Raw genomic sequence first — 22,823 nt, forward strand, 5'->3', positions numbered from 1 at the left:
GACAGTGGTGTGCTGCATGCATGTTGCAATGACCTCAAGACAGTGATGGGTGAGTACAATTTGTTCCTAAAACGTAATATAACAGGCTCCATTGAAATATATGAATAGGTTTTTATAATTACTTTCGTCAATAAGTAATTGGAAAATCTATTATTATTAACTATGTAAAATGATTTTAATTTGTAGCTTAGGAGTCATTAGCTCGGTCATATGGTATTGCACATCCATAAAGTGGGGGGACTCACAAGGGTCAGAATTAAAAAACAAACAAAAGAAGTGATTAAAATCTGGGCAGCAGAGCCTGAGATTGTGGTATCCACGGTCGGATGCAGGCAGCCGAGCTGCCGGTAATAGCGCACCGGCACGCAATGCATCTTGGGATATGGTGGGCCGCGAAGGATACATCAGATGTGTCCTCCAAATCTGGGACCAGAAGGCTGCATTCGTCGGCTGCATTGAAGGACTCTTCAACAAAAATGCGAAATGGGACAGCACTAGTCGCAGCGCTGTCACGCAACCGGTCTACGCATGCAGCCTCTGAAGGATGCAGACCCTGAATTGAGACACAGCTATAGTCTGAAATGTCTTTATTAGTTTCACCTGTCCCTCATTGTCCTGTCCTTTCAGGTGTATTTGTGGTCCCCTCTGACAGTTCGTCTTTATACCAGGTGTCACGTTCCACATTCCTGCAATTAGCAAATCGTGTTTAGTGTTTCTGTTTCAAATCTGTTTTCTTGACATAGCCGTGGCGATAGCGATGCAGGTCGGTTGGTTGGTTGGTAGGTATGTTCACCACTTTAGTCCAGACTAAAATATTTAATATCTTTGGTGAGCCCCTGACTTTTCTTCTAGCACCGTCATCAGGTCAAAAAATTCAAATGTGTCAGCCTTTGCTCTATTGCTAATTAGCAAATGTTTGCATGCTAAAGTAAGATGGCGAACATGGCATAAACATCACACCTGCTTAACATCGGCATGTTAGCATTAGTCATTGTGAGCATGTTGCATGCTGACATTCATGTTTAGCTCAAAGCAAGACTGTTATTGTGGGCTGACCTTTAAATGCCAGTTTACTCATTCGCAGACATATCAGTAGTCTGCTCACTTATTTCGGGGAACTCAAGCTTTCAGTAGAGTATCTCAGATCAATCCTTTTTATTTTGTCTAAATGTTTGTTTCGAGGTGCATCGTAAGGGATTCAGAGCATCAATATAGCAGCAAACAACTATTTGCTATGAAGATAGTGGAGTAATATCTACTTTAGCTGAGAATGAAGTGTTTTGTAATTCGAGCTTCTCCTTGCATTGTTTCCAGCAGCGCATGCTTTTAGTACATGTTTGTGCATGTGAGCGTGCCCCATGGCTAGCTCATGGCTGCTAAATGGCTCGGTTCCCCCTCAGGTAAACATTGTTAACTCTGTCAACATGTTTGTACTGCTAGCGCTGTTAGCACTGTTAGCTGCGAGCCGCTGGCCCAGCCGTTGAAATGCTTCCATTCTTGCACCTTTGTTGTAAGTTATGATGATTATCATAACCTTTTTCAGGTGCTTCTTTTTTTCTTTTACTTGTTAAGGGATAAATTAGGGTTAATTATAGCATGTAGGTTTGGATAACCGTCGCACACTTTCCTGTATAGATGAGAGGAGCAGCTGACTAACACAAATAAGCGACACATAATAAACTACATTCAAAATATTGCTAAGCTCAAGAAACTACAGTCTGCAACATACAACTACAACAAGATGAGAAAATGGTTAACCAAGGATTAACTAATGCTAGGCCCGTCAAAGACACATTCACCACTGTACAGTTAGATCATTTAATGAAACTGGACAAATACGCTTTCTAGAAATCTCGCATTGTGAGAGGGAGGGCAGTGACCTGTATCAGGAAGTTGCATTATCCAGTGGTTTCCTAAGTGCGTCCAAAAACAAAAACAAAACAGCTGGATGTGATTCGCGCCCGTGTGACTCGCGCCCTGCCTGCAGCAGCCTGATTATCCCTGTAGAACTGCCGCGCTGAACTGTAATAAGCTCACTTTCAGTTGGTCAAACGTCTTTTGTGTGTGTGTGTGTGTATTTTGAATTGCTTTTCGTTAATGTTGTTTCTCCTGAAATGTTTGGTTTTCTGAACTGCTTTTGTGTTTCTGTTTTGTCCTGCTTTTTCCAATGTTGTAGTACTTTGCCCTCCGCGGTACAGCAACAGGAGTTAACACAAAAACAAAGAGCTGAAACAATGCGGTGCAATAGGTGACACAGGTAATACAAGAGGAAAGTTAAAATGACAATGCTTTAATTAAAGGCTGTGTCAGAGAGAAGTAGGAACACCAGAAATGGAGAAAAAACACCAACATTTTCAAAGAGCTATCTAATCCTCCTATATGCCTTGCTGATACGTGGCTCATGATCTTTTAGAAGAGCTTCTTCCTGTTATGTGGGTATGCAGGATGAATATCTTGCTACGTGTTTAAATAATAGCATGTTGCCCTTATCTGCCGAATGTTGTGATATGCGCTACTGCCCCCGGTGCGCTCGAGTTGAAATGAATCAACAAATGAACACTATGGCTCTGGTTGCTATGATTAGAAACTGTATCTAATTAATGTGGATTCACTGTGAGCAGTTTGTTTGGAAAGTCTTGTACATGTCATTGATTTTAAAAAAATGTCGAGTTAACATTACAGAAACTCATCTTTACAGGTTTAGGAGGCTAAAACTTAGGTTAGCTAACGTTAGCTCGCTACATTCGACAATATGTGCACTTCCAGGACGACTGCTTTTACTCTGTGTTCAACCCGCCCTCTTAATTGCTGCAAACCTTTTCTGATATCTGTTTCCTCCTTGAGGTAGTCTGCAGAATGAAATAATAGTTTCTCCCTTTTTACCGTCACATCCCTGCATATGAAAGGCATGTTCAAGTTCAGAGTGAGCTTGAACCCGAAACCAGATGTAGATGGACACAAATGTAGCAGACTGCAGGCCACAGGAACTTGAAGAAAGTAGTCTTTATTTACAGTTTGCACAGACAAGGCAAAACTGAACAGAACCAAACCAGGGATCCAACACAGACTGAACTATAAACCAGGACTTAAATACTAACTCTTCTGGTGAGGAGATAAGTGACACTTTTTTTCTTAATAAGATGACGCAGTACAAATCAACAAATGGCTTTCAGTGGCCTGAAAGCTTCCTCTATGAAGCAATAGGCATGGTTGCACAATGCATACAATACATACTGAGGACCTCTGGCATAATTTCACAGTCATATAACTTGTGTGGTGCATTTAAAGAGGTACTTACTCAGCATATCCATACTTTTGAACTGCAACAAGTGAATAAGGCAGGAGAAAAAGCTGGACTAATGTTTGTAACTACAACAGACATGACTGGCTGCATGAGCTCTGCTATTCTTATCTCAATGAACCAGAGCAGTTTGAGCTGTCAAGTGACACTTAAAGTCGCCCACGGCATTCTTAATTTTCACTGTAAATAAATACAGTCCTCCTCAGATGTTTTAATGTTACCATAAATGGGCTTTGGCAGATTTTTGTCTCAAACTATGTCAAGTCTCAAGGTTGTGTTGACTGACACTGGAGAAAACTCTTTCATCCTTCTCTTTCTGATTTCCTCTGAGAGTAAAATAACACAGGATAAGAACAATGTCCCTGTTTTCAAGGAAGAAATGGATACATTTGAATTTGAATTGAAGTGGGAATGCATATAAGTACGTATAGATATAGTATTTGTTTCAGACTGATTCTGTCTAAATCTGAATCATTGAATGTTTACTGTTTATATGTTCCAGCACTTAGTAAAAATACTCTTTTGTCCGGCCCTAAACATAATATCTCAGCCACTGGTCCCATCTTGACTCGGTAATGCATTTGTGAGAACTATTACAGAAAAAAACAACAACTGATTGTTACAGTGTTTGCCCTCATGAGGGCGCTTCAAACCTACGTCCAACTTACAAAGTTTACATAAGCAGTCCAATAATTATGAAAGTAAGAGGGAAGGTGTCTGCGTCATTTGACGAACTGTTGATGTGGCCTTAATGCCCCGTACATGACCCAATGTGAAATGGTAAACACTTTCATAATATTTTCTGTTATTGGAAATTAGTGCTGCTTTTCCTCCGTTCTATAGTCTACAGCAGTGTCACTTTGCATAGACGTCATTGCAACACCTGTGATAGCCCTCTAAAACAGTGGTAAATGTCAGTAAAGGACCTTCTTGGTTTTTCAAGATTTATCCTTCAGGAAAAACAAAGGTTTACCTCTGTTCTTTAAATATAATGATAGTACATGAAAGGCACAAACTAAATGAGAACTTTGTGTAGACAGCGGTGTCTGTGTTGTGAGCCTCAGATGTGTGAGTTGTACAGGAAGGTGCTGTTGATGTTCCAATCCGGAGGGAAGTCCTGTACTGCGTGGCTCTTGACGTGTCTCTGCATGGCGACCAGGCTATTGCAGAACTCCCGGCACACTGTGCACTGGTAGGGCGTGGCCCCACCGTGAGTCCGCAGGTGCTTGATCATGGCTGAGTAGTCCCGTGAGCGCTGACGACAGATACGGCACTCAAAGGGTTTCTCTCCTTGAAGCCGAGAGAGGATAGAAAAGGGGGGCACAGGAAGGAAGACAATGGAAGGAAAGACAAGTGTGCTCACGTGAAATGAAGGCCTTGAACCTTTAGGCGTGACAGATATATTTCTTGCCAGTGTTATATAGTGTTAATTTAATATATTCTGCTATATTACTTAAATTCAATTGATCCAGTCAAATCTTTTTTGCCTATTTAGAGGCAAATCATCTAAATTGTGTCCCTTTTAAACAAATCACCCAGATTTGTTTAAGATCAGAACAGTTATGCATATACATACTGTATACTGTTCACGTGTGTGTGTGTGTGTGTGTGTGTGTGTATGTATAAGAGAGAGAGGGAAATTAAGTTGTTAAAGATGCAACATGGTATGGATTGCATCTTTCAGTTTTAGAACAAGTTAATATTTAAGATGTAGAAACATAGAATGAGATTTCATCTTAAATGCTAACCCATTCTTTTTTTGTTCAGCACGTTAGCATGTGTATTCATTTTAGCACCGTATATGCATGTGGTTTTGCATGTTTCAACCAATTTACAGCTAATTATCTTATAGACTTTATATTGTCGCCACTCCATTGTTTGTCAGTGTTTCATCTCTTATGTTACACTTTGCACAATATCCAATTTGCAGAGCAAAGTGCTTGACAAGGGTAGTTATCACAGTGAATATTCTGCCTTATGTTACTTTTGTCAAACCTATCATTAATAATGTTGCAAGCGCACACTTTGAATTGCATTACAGAAATAATCACAATAGCTCTAAAAGTTCATCGTGGATTTACACACAAGTTTCTATTCTGCAAGTTCCTGTAAGGTGTGTTTCATAGTATTTAAATGAGTAGAAACCTGCCTGGAAGTTGGTACAAAATATAAAACCCAGAACACAACAGTCTGCTTTGGAAAATGTTTATCAGTAATATTTCATAGCAAATGTTCTAAAACATGCAAAAGTGATGGCACAGTCCCATAAGCTAAAAATCATATCGGCTACGAAAAAGCACCTAAAAGAGGTACATATACTTTTGTCTTTGAGCCAATGAAAATGTAAATTGATCATAAATGCCCCCTTCTCCAGTAACTTGCCATGCTAACAACAGACCTGTCTCTGATCTGTCTGGCTCCCTCAGACCAATCTGTTCTTACTGTTGTTGTTTCAGTCATTTAATGCCATTAGCTTTTTAATGCCAAAGTACTTAATTACTGTAATTGAACATAACTGTTTTATAACCCGATAGTCCAGTTTATCTGACTTAACTTTGTAACGGGACAAAAGTAAATATGTTCGAATTCTTGTTTTGCTCTAATGTCCCACAATATAAAACAAAGATTATTAGCCATGTTGTGGGTAGGCAGTCTTAGTAGTCTTAGATAAGTGTTGTATCTAACCAGTGAGTGCTCAGCAGCACCATAAGTCATTGAGTTCTTTTTCTAAAAATAGCTATACATGCTACTTAGTTATATCTGCTTCATCGGACAAAGCACCTTTCCTCTTGTTCTGCCAGTTAAACAGTGTGCTTACCAGTGTGAATTCGGTGGTGTGTGTCCAGTTGATGTTTCAGACTAAACTTCTTGGGACAGTAATGGCACTGGTAGGGTTTTTCTCCTCTGGGTTCTTGTTGATGGGATTGGGGTTCATGCTGCAGCACATCTGCTCTTCCACAGAACCGATACTCTGCACAGGCCTCACCTGTGCAAACAACGAGATGAGGGAAAACAGACAAAGGTGTGAACATTGTGGTGGGTAATGAGTGGCCTGGCTGTCCACAAATACACTATGACAGTTGAAAGGTATGGTTTCATTTTCTGCAACAGTCAACAGTCCTGTAAAGGTGTTGTAGAGACAACGTTCTACTATTAAACACAGTAATGATTGGGTTAATTAATACTGCACTTAATATTGTCTGAGCTTTTCTTTTGCTCTTGTTATGTTGAAATTGTTTATGCTTATTGTAATACTTAAGTCCTTCTAGACAAACACATTAAAGCGCAATGAGATATACAAGCAACCAAAATGACCATTTACTTGCAATAAAGGGAACTTCATTCATTCAATGAATCTCCAAATTATTTGTTAATCGATTGATCGTTAGTTTCAGCCTCTCAAGTGGTGCCGTTCTGCTTTTATATCATTACAAATTGAACATCTTTAGGTTTGGAACCATGTTGGTTTGATTGGAGAAGATATTTAGGTAGGACTTTACGTTACAGCTTGGTCATAATAGGATACAAGTGGGGGTAATGGTTTGATAATAAAACGGTAATAATTAAGTAATACAAGGTAATACCATTTATCAGATGATAGTTAGGTATTAAAAATGGGTATTTTTGGGTAATATTAAACTGAAATTCATATAACGGTAAAATGGGCCAAAAATAAATGGTTACGAGGCAACGAGGTAAAACTATTTAGTAATAGTATTATTGGTGTCAATATGGAAACCACCTAATAATAAAATGGTTGTATAAGAAATTGGTGATACTGTGACCGTAATGGGATAATAACCTGATTATGAGGTAATATGGTTAAGCTATGTTTTCAAAATATTACGTTACTTTTAGCAAAATACCTTTAAAATTACACGAAAATGATCTGTAATTACCATGTTATAATGCTAACATTAATCCTCCCTTATATTTTAATCATGGCCCTTTGTTTCAAGGTCATACCAAAAAAACATATGTTTAATGCTGTAACTTGAACCTTGAAAAACTTTTTCTGTGTGTAATAACTATGATTAAGGGCTGCTAAATGCTAAGCTACGTGGCTCAGTTTAATTAATGGCAATATTAGATTAAACCAAACATCAAGAGGCCTATTGATGACCTGGACAAAGCGCTGATTAACTTGTTACATACATTTCAGTCTAATATTACCCATTGCACATTGGATAAAATCACCTTGGGTTCTGTACTTTTCTCTATTTTCTAACATTTTATGGATCAAACCATTGATTGACTGATTAAATAGGCAGCAGATTAATTTTTTTTTCAATCCTGCTTAAATCAACAATAGCAGTCAGGACTATAATTCTCCCTGACCTCCTTGACATGATTACAATTAATCATAACTCCAGTAAAAAAGGTACAGCTTATGCACAAGCTTTAGAATAATATATTAGTCGCATACTTTTTTCAGTCACTTTCAGAGGCACAACTCTATTTTGGTCAGCATCCTGTTGCAAGACAATAAATTCAGTTTGTACAAGCTTACTTTCCTGTCACTCTGCACACGTGCCTCGTCTGCAGCCACGTATGCTAGAGAGTCTTTTAAAATGAGGTGTGATTTTGAGGTTAAAGTTGCAACTCTGAAGCCTTTCAGTAACTTCAGTAATTTTTTGGGGTTTTTCATATGTGAAAACCTGGGCCTCATAGTATAGACAGGATGCTGAAAGTAGAAGGGGGTGTACTGTAGTAGGGGAAATTGAGAGAATAAACCACAACAATTGAAAACTCACCACTCTAAACACAACCTACTGAGACCTGTTGTCATTAGCATGCTTCCTGTCCAATATTTCTCTTCAGTTGTCACTTTAAAAGACCTAACATGATTTATAGGTACTGCTTTAATGTCGATTGGCCTTATTAACATACAGTACTATAATTTCAGGGGAAAGCAAAATCAAATCAATCAAACAGCTCAAAGCAACAATGAAGGCAGGTGCTGAAATGTTTTATTTGTATTTTTTGTTGTGCTGTTTTGTATTTAGATATTAGAGGGATAAATTAAATTAGTGCTTGAGTAATATTTTTATAGAACTTTTCCTAAATTATGACACTGCATTGTGACTTGTAAAGCACAGTTTTACCATAGCTTAATCTCTTCAAGTATGTTTATACTTGAAGAGATCAGATAAAACATGTTAAGCAGATAAACTACCATACTTGCATGTGTACACGCACGCACACACACACACACACACACACACACACACACACACACACACACACACACACACACACACACACACACACACACATACTGTTGTTTTTACATATTATAGTTATTTATTATAATACATCAATATGTATGATTTTTAGGACAAACCACTGTTGCAATGCAGTGCATACTGTACTGCGTACATCTAGCCCTATCTAGTAACCACACTCCTACTCCTTCTGCACCGTGCTCTCAAAACCACAACTCTCTTTATCACTTTCCATTGCGTAGCTATGTAGCTGGAGTCTGCCGAGGTTAGGGGTCATGACAAGAAGAAGTCTTACTATCGTGTCAAATTGATTGGTTTTACACGGGATAAGCACTGGTACAGCCTTGATCGTACTGGATAGTAATACTAGTATGTTCAATGTGTTGTATGTTTTCTGTTATTATCATATTACCTGATGGTGTGGAGGCTGACTCCCGCAGCACTGGAGCACCAAGGAGGCTTGTACTGCAGTGTTGGCAGTCTTTAACTCGCTCTTTGCTGGCTTTGGGTACCTCATGGTTGCTGTGGAAAATATATTTTTTAATGCAACGGTTGCAAAAGATTACACTAATTGTACCTTTAACAATAGTAAATGAAGTGCTTTTATTTGTGCTCTGAGGAGATACTTCACTCGAGATATGTACATCGAGTAAACGTCAGTCTGCATATATTTTATCACAGATTTCATCCTTTAACGCCTTTTCCTTCCTCTCCATCACCACAAGATATTTATAGCACTCATTCGCGGTAAAAGCTTATTTGCATTTCATATCATGTGAGAAGGAGCAAGAAAATAAAGAGACGCTAAAGAATATCTCTATTTTGTTTTGAACAATTTCTTGCGGTACAAGCGTGGCCAGGTTAACACTGTTTCAGGGTTGAAAATCTTGATTTCTGCAAAGGAGGGGGAAAATATAGGGGGCTCCCCTTTACTCACTTAGTTACACTGTGTGTACAAAACGCAGATAAATCTCCCAAAAACAAAGTCATGTGGGTTTCACACTATCTAGCATCACAACAGAGCAGCGGGAAATTCATTCAGAATTAGAACAAATTATAGTTTGTTTTAATCCCACAAAAAAAGTATATATTTATATTTATTGGAAGGTTAACTTGTGTGTCTTTTGCTCTTTTGTGCTGGGATTGGTCAGAAACATGGGATTATGATTTGTCAAAAGAATAGTTTGACTGACTAGGACTGTCAGGGAAGGGTTAACTAGTGAAACTGCTCTAGTTGGAAAGTGCAGGAGGCTTGAAACAGCAGTGAGTCAGGTACCTTAGCTGTCGTAAGGGAACAATTGAGCAAATTAGGGGATTATTCTATAACTTTGTGAGAGAATAGGGAGACAATGACTAAAAATAAAAGCAAGAAGTTTCCAAAATCATGTCCAAGTGCTCACTTACCTCAGCTCACTGGCTTGAACGGTCCCAGTAAATGCTCTCTGGCTGGGTTTTTTCCGTTTCAACAGGCCTTGCTTGATTATGCTCCCCATACCTGTAGACCCAGCATAACGGTGTGGTGTATAATGTGGATAAAAGCCTGAACCTATTATAGATCTTTGAACAGGGGTTTGAAAATGAGAGCCGAGTAAGGGGAACATGTGGGGGGTGGAGAGGGAGAATGGGTACGCTACAGTGGGCTGGTTTGGGGACTGAAGGGGATGAGCTGCAATTAAGCTTGGATAGTTCTCTACTATCCGCCTCAGGGTGGTCACGGAGCTCCACATGTTTGGAGGGAAAGTCCAAGGGGAAGAGAAAGAGGAGCTGCTGCCGGGAGGCCTGGTGATCACACTGTCTCTGTTATAGGACGTTGCTGACACGGGGGAGAGTTTGGGCATCTTTCTTGGGGATGGCGGGCTGTTGGGGTTCTTGGCAGGATCAGAGGGTGAGAGGTTTTCCAGGACAATGCAGTCGCTTGTCTCCTCCACTGGGGAAGAAGTCACTTGGAGTCTCTCCTCTTGAATTGGACTCCCTTCTTGCTTTTGATCATTCTCCTTTGCACTTTCGTTCTCTTCTTTTTTGACACATGTGATTTCTCTTCTTTTTCCACCCTCTCTGGCTCTGTAGTAGAGATTTTCCAGCTGTTTTCGGCACTGGTCCTCCAGCTGCTGCATCTCTAACAGCTGAGCAGCTTTCAGCAGCAAGTGCAGGTCATCCACAGACACATCAAGAGTCTGTGTGTAGGTGAAGTCCAGAACTTGCTGGAAGGTGCGTGGTGAGAAATACTCCAGAGTGCAGTGGACTGGGCTGTCTATGTCTGCCTGGGCTAGCTGCTGCGCTAGTCTTCTGCTAGCACAAGCCAGTACTAGCCGATGAGCCCTGAAAGTCTGACTCTTTACTGAGATGATGGCATCGCAGAGTGACCCTGAGCGTCGTAAGGCATCTGCCTGCTGCAGGAAGTGGAAGTATTGGGTGTTGTTGATTCGGATCATTTCTGAAGTTTGTAGAAATATTTTCAAAAATCTGAGAAGAAAAAGTTGAAGTAACAAAAAAAAAAAATCAGAGGGATGCCATCAGATTATGCCCACACTGCTTAAATTAGTTCTATTTTCCAGGTGGTTACCAGGTATGTGACATTTCTAGAAATGCTAAATTGTAAGTAGGAAAATCATTTTGCAAATCAACAGCAGGGATTGACTTGTGATTAACAAATTTATCTGTGGTTTGTACAGTTTTTCTTTTCCATCCTTGGCTATGTAGTGAGAATTGAGGGGGCAGAATGTACCCATGGTGATAATATTATTTGTTTATATTGCGACAGGTTGGTGTGACAGTGAATTTGATTTTCAACCGATTTACGGAATAGTTAATAAAATGGTTATGGATTTTTACATAAATGACCCCCCCCCCTCTTTCTTTTATGAGAAAATATTCCTCAATCACAACCGTGTCTAAAATTATGTCCGAATGTCTGGTTGATGTGTGGAAATATACTGTGTTTTGTGAACGCTTTGATATGCCGCGCTCACATACACACTCTAAAGCCACAAAGCCCGAACAGTATATGAAACCATGACTAATGACTGTACACACGAGCAAACATGAGGGAAGTTGAGTGTCAACAACAATAACTGTATTTGGTTGACTGTATTTTGATACTATAAACTTCAGCAGGGGTTGAATAGGTAAATATGTGACAGAAATATTTGGAATTTAGCCCTAAAATTGATAATGCAAGGAGGAAAACATCGTGGCTATGTGTTGAAACTACCGGATGCCTGAAAAGTTGCCGTCGCAGTCTGAAGTCTATAATGAACCTTTATGATTATACAGTGTGTGGTCGGTTTCTGCAGGGGAGGTCACAAGTTTTTGCAAAAATGCAACCCCATTAGGTCCTCCGATGGTGACTGTAAATGGAAAGTATGTGAAGCGAAATGACATTTAGTTATCTCGTTACTGGAATAAAAAAAAAAAAATGTGTATGCATCTTTTTGCGCGCTCTCCAAAACTCACTCTCTCTGCTCTTAATCAAATTAATCAATTTAATTTATTGGAAAACATAGCAACAAAAAGCAGTAATTTAAAATAATATCTGAATTATGTAATTATAATTTAAAAAAATAGTGCTGAGAGTGAAACTAAACATCCAGTATCAGAAGTAGTCACTAAGATGTACTGTACTTGATAAGGCTCAGCCAGCATGCTGAAGGTTTAAGTTTCGTGTTCATTTATGAAAAATGTAAAAAGCAACTATAGTTACATCATTTGCTTTTGAGTGCACAGAGTTGAGAGTGCGTAGGAAAATGATCATGCAAATCAAGCCTTCATAATTTGAGTGAAGCCTACAGTATCGTCTGCGTACATGAATGTAAAGTAGAACATTCTATCACGGCAACGTTTACGACTGTCAAAAGTCATACGCTGTCTGCTCAGAGTTGTAATATATTGTCTATATATTACATAATATAACTCAAATGTAGTAATTGGCATTTTTTTTAATCTATGCCAAATTCAAATTTCCTCCGTACAATATGCAGTCATGCATTTTGTACAGTAGCAATTTTAATAAATATGAAATTCCTTACAATAATAATAATAATAATTATTATTATAATATAGTGGTGTAATTGGATCAATGTTGTGGTAATTTGCCAGGTGGATTATTATGGTGTTCTACATGTATTTTATGATAAGTAACTCAAAAGCTACTTGAGTTAACAGCATGGGATTTTATGCGCAAGGATATTTTGCAAAAACTTTAAAAGTTGTGTGTTGTGTAATACACAAATCTTTCCAGCTCAGATATGTAGTTGTCTTTCAGTGGCGCGTTGAGCACCGATCCTTATACTTAGTTTCAACTGTTTGTTTTGTTAGATTGCACTTTCAAATATTGCACACACATCGCATCGGTGTGTTGCACCTGACATTATAATTTTCAATTATGCGTTGAAGTATTGCAGCTCTCCTGAGGCTGCTGACCATTAAATACATTGTTTTATTGTATTGTATCCTGATTCATTATTCTTCATGTCCTTGCAAACCTTGTCTAAATCTTTTATATCTTTAAATATATTTGATTTTGCAATAAACTGCCTTTTGGAATAAACAAATTCCCACAGATGATGTTCAAATTTACAATGCACTTTGTAGTGCAGTGAGTTGTGACAGCAGGTATTTAAGGAGCCTTGCAGTCACTGTACTGTCTTAATGCTTACATGGGGGGAAAACCTTGCATGAATATGTCAGATTTGCACATCCTTTGACAGGACATGAACTGGCAGCCAGCCTACTCAAAGCTCGCATGTAAAGGATTGGAATCACAAGAGAGAAGCCTTTACTTATATCCTCTACAGGCAACAGAAGATCAGTCGCAGCACACTAGGTTGTGTTAACAGTAGATCACAGAAAAGACCAAACAGCAGCAGTGTTTAAGTATCTTCTTGTGGTTTCAAGTCTTGAAAACTTACGAAGCACCAAGCTGTGTGAATGAGACACTTACCCGGTGTTTAGTGAATATTCTCCCTGGAAAATGATGAGCTACCTCGCATCATGACTGAGAAGTGACTAGTAAAGTGACATGTCTGTCTGGGGTGGTTTCCTCCTTTGTCTTTACAGTCCCTCCTCTTTAACTTGTCTCTTTCCCTCATTGGTTCATTGATTATAGTGCTAAATGGCTCGTTTTTGGGGATTAAAGATGGTGGATTTATAAGTAATCCAGTTATTTACATTATTTTGTTTTCTTTATTTAGTTTAAAGCATGGACACAGTTTTACTATTTAATAATGTTCAATTGTTGCACAGGGTAGACAACATGCAAATCACACATTAAACAGAAGTAACAAAAGAAACACACTTTCTGGTTTCATTTGATTATTTAGCTCTATGTGTGTGTGTGTGTGTGTGTGTGTGTGTGTGTGCACGTGCATTTTTGTGTGTGCGGCAGAGAAACAAGGACAGTGGTTTGAGTGGTATTTGCATGCCCTATTATCTTACGGTGTATACCTGCTATACATGCTGTACATGATTTCCTCCACTCCTGCATTACTTGCTGGTCACTACATTAATAGGCTGTTCTGTGCTGAGAGAAAAACCACTTCAAAGACACTGATCTGTGACAGGAAACATATATACAAAAACCCAGTGGTACCGGTATGCAGGGCTAGAGGCCTCTCTGAAACCTTTGCCACTGAAATAGAAATATGTGCTTTGTCCTTTCGATTTGTCAGATGCACAAACCTGTAAAAATAGGCCAACTGTAGAGAGCTGGTCAGTTTAGCAGACCTCAATGGTTGAGTACATTATGACTTCTTTGTTTGCCTTTAAAGATTTATTTGGCCATTAAATACTTAATAATCAAGCAGTATTGTTAAGCTAGTTTTGAATTGCAGCCTATTCAATGTTCTCTGCAGTATTCATAAAACTGTGTATTATGTCCATGCAAATGTTTGAAGCACTACAATTTGAAATGCAAGAATTATTGTTATATAATAGAATTTGATATATAATGTGGATATTTATACAATTTGTATTTGTAAAATCCAGCTGTCCCTGTTTACATTTATTGAAACTGTAAAAGTGATGAAATTGAATTGTGTCGTTTGATATTTGGCGCAATCTAAGTAATCACTCAATTATCGAACCTTTGTATAGTATAAGGCATTATGTGTTTCTTATCTGTTTCTTGATTCAGGGACAAGACATTCTTTTGTATGCCTGTTTTGTTCTTCAAAGAACACAATCATTTAGGTAAAGAATATATAGAGTGTCATCAGCATAGCTGTTAGAATGAATAGCATTTGCAGATACAAGCTCAGAAATATAATGTAGATTTAAATCAGCAATGGGTGCAAAACAAAGCCCAAGTCAGAATCACAGGATAACATATCACACAAAACTCCATCATGTCAGGCTTCAAGTAATGCATGTAATGATTGTATCCAGTGCCTGGACCAGCAGACCAGCACCATCAGCATCTTGTGAGGAGCAACTGGCATCTATGGACGTGGCTTAGGTGTGTAGAAGAAAACACAGAGAGGCGACTGCTTGTTGCATATGGGAGAAGTTTCAGGGCTTTCTGCCAGAAATCTCTAGGTTTAGGCAACAAACCTACTTGGTTAGTTTTATGGAAAAAATTATGTTTTGGGTTAAATAAACTTCTCCTGTCTGCCTGTTGGTTCTAAACAACAATGGCAGCTCCTGAAGAGGTTAGCATAGATGCTGCAATAGCATCGGTTAAAAGAAAACTGGAATATTTCTTCATTGCATATTTCACAAGAGCAAAGAACGGCACTGAAGGCATTTCTCTGGTCTGTAGCTCTTAAACATTATCCATCCATTGTCCGTAACAGCTTGTCCTTTTCAGGGTCGAGGAGGTGCTGGAGCCCATCCCAGCTAACATTAGGCGAAGGCCTGGTACACCCCGGACAGGTCGCCAGACTGACACATACAGACAGACAAACAACCATTCCCGCTCACACCAACGGGCAATTTTTCGAGTCATCAATTAACCTGAGCTGCATGTCTTTGGTCTGTGTGAGGAAGCTGGAGAACCCTGAGGGAACCCACGCTGATCCGTGGAGAACATGCAAAGTCCACACAGAGGGGACTGAACCCAGCCCCACTGTCTGTGAGGTGACAGTGCTAGCCACTACACCACCGCGCAGCCTCTCAAGCATTATGATCTTAAAATTTGAGGCTAATGTTACAGTAACCATTTTAGTTTTGGTCTTACCGTATGTATGAAACATATGTAAACATATGAAAAAAAGTACATTTCTAAATTAGATTTGGTATGTTGCCCTCCATTTTTCCCATGTTGTGATTTTTCTATGTCACGAGTATACTGAATACAAGTTTTGGAATTGCCTTGCATAATAAACCTTACACAATTGAACAAATAGGAAAATATCTTTCATCCTGAGCAGATGCGAAGATCACCCTTAGTTGAGTCTTTCATTAACTGTAGATAACTAAATTACTAATATGTAGCATCTAAGCACATATAGCATGCTTTATACGTGTCACCTAGGTGGTCAAAGGACGTGTGTGTAGTGTTAAACATAAGGTAGTTTCCTTGTAGTTGCTGTGATCACAGCTTGACATTTTCATTTTATGTGACACTCAACAGTGACATTTCTTTTCTTTTTTTTTAGATATCCTCCGAAGGTCTTATAAAATTGTCAGTGGATGTGTTTTTTTCAACAGCTATAAATTACTGACCATCCATGATAATAATCTGTGTGTGTACGTGCCACACTGTAAGTATATGCTGACATTTGTTGTGGGGGCGGGGGAGGGGGGAGGGATGCTATTGTGCATACCTTTGTGAGAACAGTTAATGTCAAGTATTACTCAAACCGCTGGACAGTCTGATCTCATCTATTCCTCTCAGAGAAATTAGCATTATACCAACTGTTAAATGTCATCTTGCGCTATATGGTAACCTCGAGCTGATGCAAAGGGCTTCACCTTCCAGTAATATCATGACTGTCAGCCCCCCACACCATATTCCTTAGCACCTGTTGTCCCCTCACTGTCAGTTTAACAATCACCATCAGACCCAGCCTCAATACTGACTCACTGAGGTGTCTAACTGTGTGGGGTATTTGAGGTAAATGCTCATCTATGCACATTCTGTGTTAGCGTGTCCCTCAGCACCCACGCATGTCACATGATGTTAATGATATTTCTTTTTTAATTCATCAAGTAGCTTACTTGATGAAAACTCACCTTTGATCTACCTACCAAGCTTTTGAATCTCTTCATATGAAGGGGTTTCGTATTGTTGTTTTGTTGAATGAATCAAAGCGTTACTGAACTAAACAAAACGCACACGCACACTGCAATGTGATAAAAGTCAGGGTTAATATGAGTCGTCATACATTACCACAGTGGCGTTATGTGAGCAGTCGACTTCAGAGGAACCTCTACCGAGATGACTGATGTGCACTGGCGGCATCAATGACAAACTGTCACTGTACAGCCACAGAGCCTTTTCACAGTAATCTGGGTAAGCAGGACTACCCGGCAATGTTGTGGTTTGGAAGAAGTGAACTTGTGCAGGGCTGGGGCTTGATGCTTCTTTGTAATTTGTGGGCGAAGGAAGTGTGAGGCCTACCCTACCCACGCTTGAGACAATGTAAGGTGAATTGGTGCTTGGGAACTGTCTGAAGGCATCTAATCGTTGCTTTTACAGAGGGTCTGATGTTTATTGATGCTTATTACAACATAAAGTAAAGGATTATGATTTGATTAAAGCAATCATTTGCTTTGAAGTGAAATGAATTGAAACCCCACAGATACAGTGCATCTTTACTCATCGCACTACATTAAGTTCAAAGGAAAATACTCATCAGTTACTAACAATGTTACCATGATTTAGATATTATCAGGCAAGTACTGTACGTCTCTGGTGTTGATCGGTTTTCTTTGTACAGTACCATTGATTTTAGAACTCTGTTTTAGCCTTGGTGCTCTTATATACACATCTGAATGTGGGCATTCAAACTGAATTCATCAAAGATATATTTAGTTTCTTCATTTTTTTTGAGGGTAATGAGGTGATATGCATCACAAGTAGCTTTTCCTGACAGGAAGTGAACTGCAGTTTTGGCCTCACAGAAAATGACACTGAAAGGAGTCACTGAAACTCCATACTGACAACTGAGAGAAAATCTTATTTTACAACTAATCCTAATCTTGGTTAAGATTTTATGTTGTAGAAAATGTTACTATCAAATATATTGTATCATGCCAATGTCTAACACATGAACAAGCAGGAGTTGAATTTCAGACTGTAACATCAATATTGCTGTCGAATCACACTTTGTGCATTGTGGTAAACTTATTTGGGCATTCAGTCTTGAAACCATTTGCAATTTTTACTGTAATATAACAAAAAACAACTGTCTTCTAAATGTACTTAGGTTTCATTTTCCAAAGAATACAACTGAGGAGATTCAAGAGAAGAAAAACACAATTTCCCAGTATGAGTTAGTCAGACAGTTTCCCCCCCTCATTGTGGCTTTTACTTCACAGGCTTCATCATGATCAATTTTCAATCTCCTGCATGTTGCCTCTGTGAGATGGATGACTGAATTAAGTTTCCTTATTGAATGGTGTCAGACGTCTTTGAGAGAGAAACAATCACGTAAAGGAGTACTTCAATAAACACAGACACGGTATTTTATGGGTCATTCATTTTTTATTACACTATTGATTAGCTTGACCAGTTTTAATTCCTCAGATTGCTTGCAAATACAGTTACACAGCAGAGAACATTTTGCCAAATTGGAATATCTGTCTGCTTATTTGTGGAGCATGTCTTTGGTTGAAGGTCTGAATGAAAATGAAGAACAGCTCTCTCATTGATATTGCTATCAACATCCCTAGAACCAATGAGGTATAATCGAAATCAGACAGAATCAATGTCTAACATTTAGCAACCTGTACACAAATTGAGTAATTTGGTTCTACTTGTGCTTAGTGGCACTCCTTGTCAATTAGGCAGAGGCCATATATCTGTCTATAGTTTACATTTGAACGTTATGAACTTGTCAATGTTTTCTCATACAAGCTTCTTAATTTACATTACAGGTGAAAAGCATGACCCTTGATCCAACTGATTATTACATAGAAATAAAAAATACAGAATAATTACATCCAAAACTCAGCATTGTAAAAGGCAATAATGCAGCAATTAAAATCTCAATAACGTTTATGTTTTGTTGGGAAGTAAGGGGACAGACCAACAAAGAAGTCTAGAATTTGACAGAGGACGTACGTACAAATGTGATTTGAGTAACTACAGTATACACCATTCTAAGTCTGCTAAATGCTGGTAAGAAACCTTAAGTGGTTTGGGAAACACAGGCAAGCTTATTCTCATCTATGGTTTCAGTAGTATCATTACAAGATCAACTGACTTAAACTGTGAACATACAACGTTTTCATTCACTAACGTAGCTGTACAAATTATACAAGGGCTATGACTTCTCTTCACCTGTCATAACACAACCGCAACCTGCAATTAACCTGCCTAACGAGAGGAACTGAAGATTAATGCTAAATCATACCTCTGATAGTCAAACTCTTTATGCTTATTTCAAAGCTAACTATACACAAAAAAACACAACACATAAGTAAACAACTCTTCCTCTGAATGGACAAATGCAGGTTAATAAAAAAAAAAAAAAAAAAAACTTCCACCAGTAACAAATAAATACATTAAGAATGGATTTTGGTGTGTATTATCTCTACTATAACATATAGTTAAAGACTGATGTACAAAAAGCAACATCCCACAACGTGACCTTCCTTTACCAAGATGGTCTGATGGAATAAAGTGGCTCCAGGAAATTCAATCTGACACACTAATCAGTTAACAATCAGCCAGAAAAAAAAGGGACAGTCCCTGGTTACCTATAGCTACAGGGTACTGTGTTGATCATATGACAAACTACAATGAGTCATTCAGTGAAAAGCTATTTCAGAAGAGAGTAACTTAAATATAGCAACTATAGAGTGCTAACATTCGTTGTTGTTGAGTCCAAATTGGTCAAACGGGGAGATTCAGAGACATACAGTATATTTAACTGCTATCATGCCTGAGTGCGGTCTGTTTTTAGGACTCACTATACACACGGGCACACTGCTTTAGCTGTGGCCTCTTTAAACTCTGCTGCTCTGAACTGTAAAAGAACATTGAAGCACACCTGCCAAATGTAAAAAAGGAACAGGCTACTACAGGAAGTGATAAGAAGGGCATCAGGCATGTAGTCTGTTGGATGTGTTGAACTTCACTACTCCTATGAAGGTCTACTAGGGGAATGATGCATTACTGAAAAGAAGATGGAATCTCAACGTCTACCTTAAATACATTCAGAAAGAAGTTACTTTATCGTTGTCTTGTGCTGGTTTTTACAACAGTCCGTTTTCAATCAGCCATGTTAGGAAAATGTTTCTCCTTCTCGCGACAGCACAATTTACTATTTTTTAAGTATTATTCCATTACATCGATGCAAATTAATCATAGAAATGTCTACACCTAGTAGTATGTATTTCATACGTTATTTACAGTGTCAATTTTGAACGCTGACATTTCCGACTTTTCAAAAGCAATGACAGGAACAACACAAATAAATAAAGCAGTATCATACACCAAGTTGTCATGCTTTCATTAAAATAACGGACTTTTGATTATTCAGTTTACATTTCTTAAGGTAGCAGTACAAATAAAATAAACTCATTCACTGACTGAATATTTGGTATATTTGGCCAAATAATGAATACAAATATCGAGGGCAGACCCTCAGAATTTAGAAACACAATGTTTATTTGTACAACCAGCACATAGCTCTGTATCATGGTCTTTTTGGCCTTCTATGTTGTAAAAGTAAAGCCTAAATGTCTCACACATTCAAGGTAAACACCTCCACATCCTCACCTAATGTTCATGTCTAAATATTAGAGGTATTTTCCAATGTTACAGTAGCTAATGGCGGCAAGGATAGTTTTGGCAATTAGCTTACTAATTGCCCTTGTGTCACTGAGTGGGGTTCAAATTGAGAATCAGACCAAAATTTAACTAGGCTTTCACTCGCACTCATCTACACAGATACATTATATCTAACTGTGGTACAATTTGAACGAAAGAGACGACTACTGAAAAATACCATAAAGCATTACGCACCGTTCAACTTCAGTTTCTAGTGAGGAGCAATAGGTCAAGTCATGCCACGGGGATGGTTTTCCTGTCTGTGAGGTGAATGTTTTCAGGATCATGAAATGCTGTGGCGCTGCTAATGGAAAGAACAATCCTCAGACTCTAACCCAGAGGAGTACTAGATTACAATAGGTGATGTGAGTTTGTATCATATCTCATTATTCACATTCTGGTAATGATGTTGTTAGTCATTTACAATGGGTTTGGGACGTACCTCTTACTTATTCATTTACTTTATGTTGCAACACATCATAAATCCGTCAAAGGGAGTGTAGCTTTTAGCTTTTACCACTGTAAGGAAGGAGTGTGGGTGTGTGTGTGTGTGTGTGGGGGGGGGGGGGGGGGGGGGGGACGGGGGACAAAACAAGTGGCCAGGCATGACTTGTTGGCAGCCCCAGTACCTCAGTTCATCTGTTCAAAGAATTTGTAGGTAGGGTTTTCATAGCCATGGTTTTGCATTTTGTTGAGCTGTCGTTCTTCTGGTGTCAGCATGGGGTCGACCTGCTGCGAGACACACAAAAGCTCCAATTATTACACACTAAAGACAAATTCCGGAGCAAGGACCACATCGTCAACTGTGAATAAATTGTCTATCAAATATGGAATGTAATGTAATGTGCTGTATTAAATGGGAATAGTGGAGCAGGATGACTGCTGAGGTGTGTGGGGAGGCTTCAAAAGGATCTACCTTGGCTTCCAGGCTTGGGGCACTTCTTCTGTACAGTATTTAATCGCCAACTACCTCTCAATGGAAGGTTCGGCATTTTGCGAAATATTCTTTTTTTGTTTTCTTGCCAAGAGTTATACCACTCTGTTAAGTAAGTATGTAGCTGGAGCAAACAGCTGGTTAGCTTAACATAAAAACTGGAAACATGGGGAAAAACCTAGCGTGGCTCTCTCCACATGTAAAACAAATCTGCTGAGTGGCACTTCTAAATCTCACGAATAAACACTTTTCCATTTGGACAGAACCAGGCAAGCTGTCTCCCACTTTTTCCAGTCTTTATGCTAAACTACTCATATTTACCATGTAGATGTGAGAGTGGTATTAATCCTAATATCCACCTCTTGCAAAGAAAGCGAAGAAACATATTTCCAAAAATGTAAAGCTAATCCTTTAACCTAAAAGATCATACCACTGCTTTTTACATGATTTAGCAGAAAGAAGTCTTGTAGACTGATACCCATCTCTCCAAGCAGCCACTGGTTTACATATTTACCACAATATGAAATAAATGGAAGCCAATGGATACTCTGAAATCTAAAAACTTTTGGTATACTTTATATGCGTTGTCGGCAAAAAGGTAATGTACACACAGCTTTTAGATGGGGTCCTTTAAGACTGCTTTTGGTTTCATTTAAAGGCCTATCTGGGATCGTACCTCTACGATGCCATGACTGATTGTGCCGTATGGCTTCCTGCGCACCAGCAGCAGGCTGATTACCATCACCATAGCAATCGCCACAGCAACCACAAGCAACCCCACCATGGCGCCACGGTTAAACGTCTCCAAGGCATCGGGTTGCTGTGGAAAGAAAGAAATGAGCACTTAGACATTAAACAAGGGAGACAAATAGGAACATAGGTCATTTTAATTTTAATTCCTGCTAATTTCTTCAGTCATTTTTCAACAAAAACATTATAAGGGTTATGTATTATTATGCCCTTACCAGTTCATCTCTCTCGATCTCAGGAGGCTTGTTGACTACCTGCTTGAGTTCCACAGAGGTGTTGATCTAAGACGACAGGGAATGTGTCAGAAAAAGGGAAATATTGGGACACAGAAACATTGAAAAGATGAATACATACACATTTATCTATTTGAAGTATCACCAGCTTTTTAAATTGGCCAAAATGATCATCATCTTACCTTTTCCTCATATTCATAAGTAGGGCCTCTTTCAGAAGTGGTATAATCATATTCATCAACTGCAGGCACTAAGAATGACAGGAATAAAAATGGAATAAAACATTTAGCTTGGAGCAACAGTAATAAGTACACTGCAATCATTGCAAACAGTAAAAAAAAAAACATGCTTTAGTGACACTGAATACCAGCTTACCTTTCTTATTAGACTGCAGTTCTTTAGAGAAAAAAGAGGAGGAAAAGCATCTTTAAAGACAGCAGCCTGT

The 22,823-nt window shown here is 38.8% G+C and overlaps 3 protein-coding genes across 3 annotated transcripts in view; all 3 read right to left on the reverse strand.

Annotated features, from left to right (window-relative positions):
- The window catches only part of igflr1 (IGF-like family receptor 1), a 10,770-nt gene extending 6,561 nt beyond the window's left edge, over positions 1-4,209 (reverse strand). The window contains exon 1 of the mRNA XM_076109586.1: positions 3,299-4,209. Within this exon, the coding sequence (XP_075965701.1) occupies positions 3,299-3,311 (13 nt within the window). The 5' untranslated portion in view covers positions 3,312-4,209. The remainder of the gene's footprint in view (positions 1-3,298) is intronic.
- A 141-nt stretch (positions 4,210-4,350) lies between these two features.
- On the reverse strand, positions 4,351-11,118 carry zbtb32 (zinc finger and BTB domain containing 32). Its single transcript, XM_076109609.1, has 4 exons — positions 9,931-11,118; positions 8,939-9,048; positions 6,120-6,287; positions 4,351-4,591 (listed from the first exon to the last, which is right to left on the reverse strand). The coding sequence occupies exons 1-4, from the start codon at positions 10,956-10,958 to the stop codon at positions 4,362-4,364; spliced, it is 1,536 nt and encodes a 511-aa protein (XP_075965724.1). The 5' UTR covers positions 10,959-11,118; the 3' UTR covers positions 4,351-4,361.
- Positions 11,119-21,043: 9,925 nt separating this feature from the next.
- aplp1 (amyloid beta (A4) precursor-like protein 1) overlaps positions 21,044-22,823 on the reverse strand; it is a 31,123-nt gene continuing 29,343 nt past the window's right edge. The window contains exons 13-17 of the mRNA XM_076109608.1: positions 22,754-22,774; positions 22,561-22,628; positions 22,361-22,426; positions 22,072-22,215; positions 21,044-21,193 (exon numbers count right to left, since the gene is read on the reverse strand). Coding sequence (XP_075965723.1) covers positions 21,092-21,193; positions 22,072-22,215; positions 22,361-22,426; positions 22,561-22,628; positions 22,754-22,774 — 401 coding nt within the window. The 3' untranslated portion in view covers positions 21,044-21,091. The remainder of the gene's footprint in view (positions 21,194-22,071; positions 22,216-22,360; positions 22,427-22,560; positions 22,629-22,753; positions 22,775-22,823) is intronic.

Source organism: Anarhichas minor, unplaced genomic scaffold (assembly GCF_050575085.1).
Source record: "Anarhichas minor isolate MPS153535 unplaced genomic scaffold, ASM5057508v1 ptg000041l, whole genome shotgun sequence".
In the NCBI taxonomy this organism is placed as follows: domain Eukaryota; kingdom Metazoa; phylum Chordata; class Actinopteri; order Perciformes; family Anarhichadidae; genus Anarhichas; species Anarhichas minor.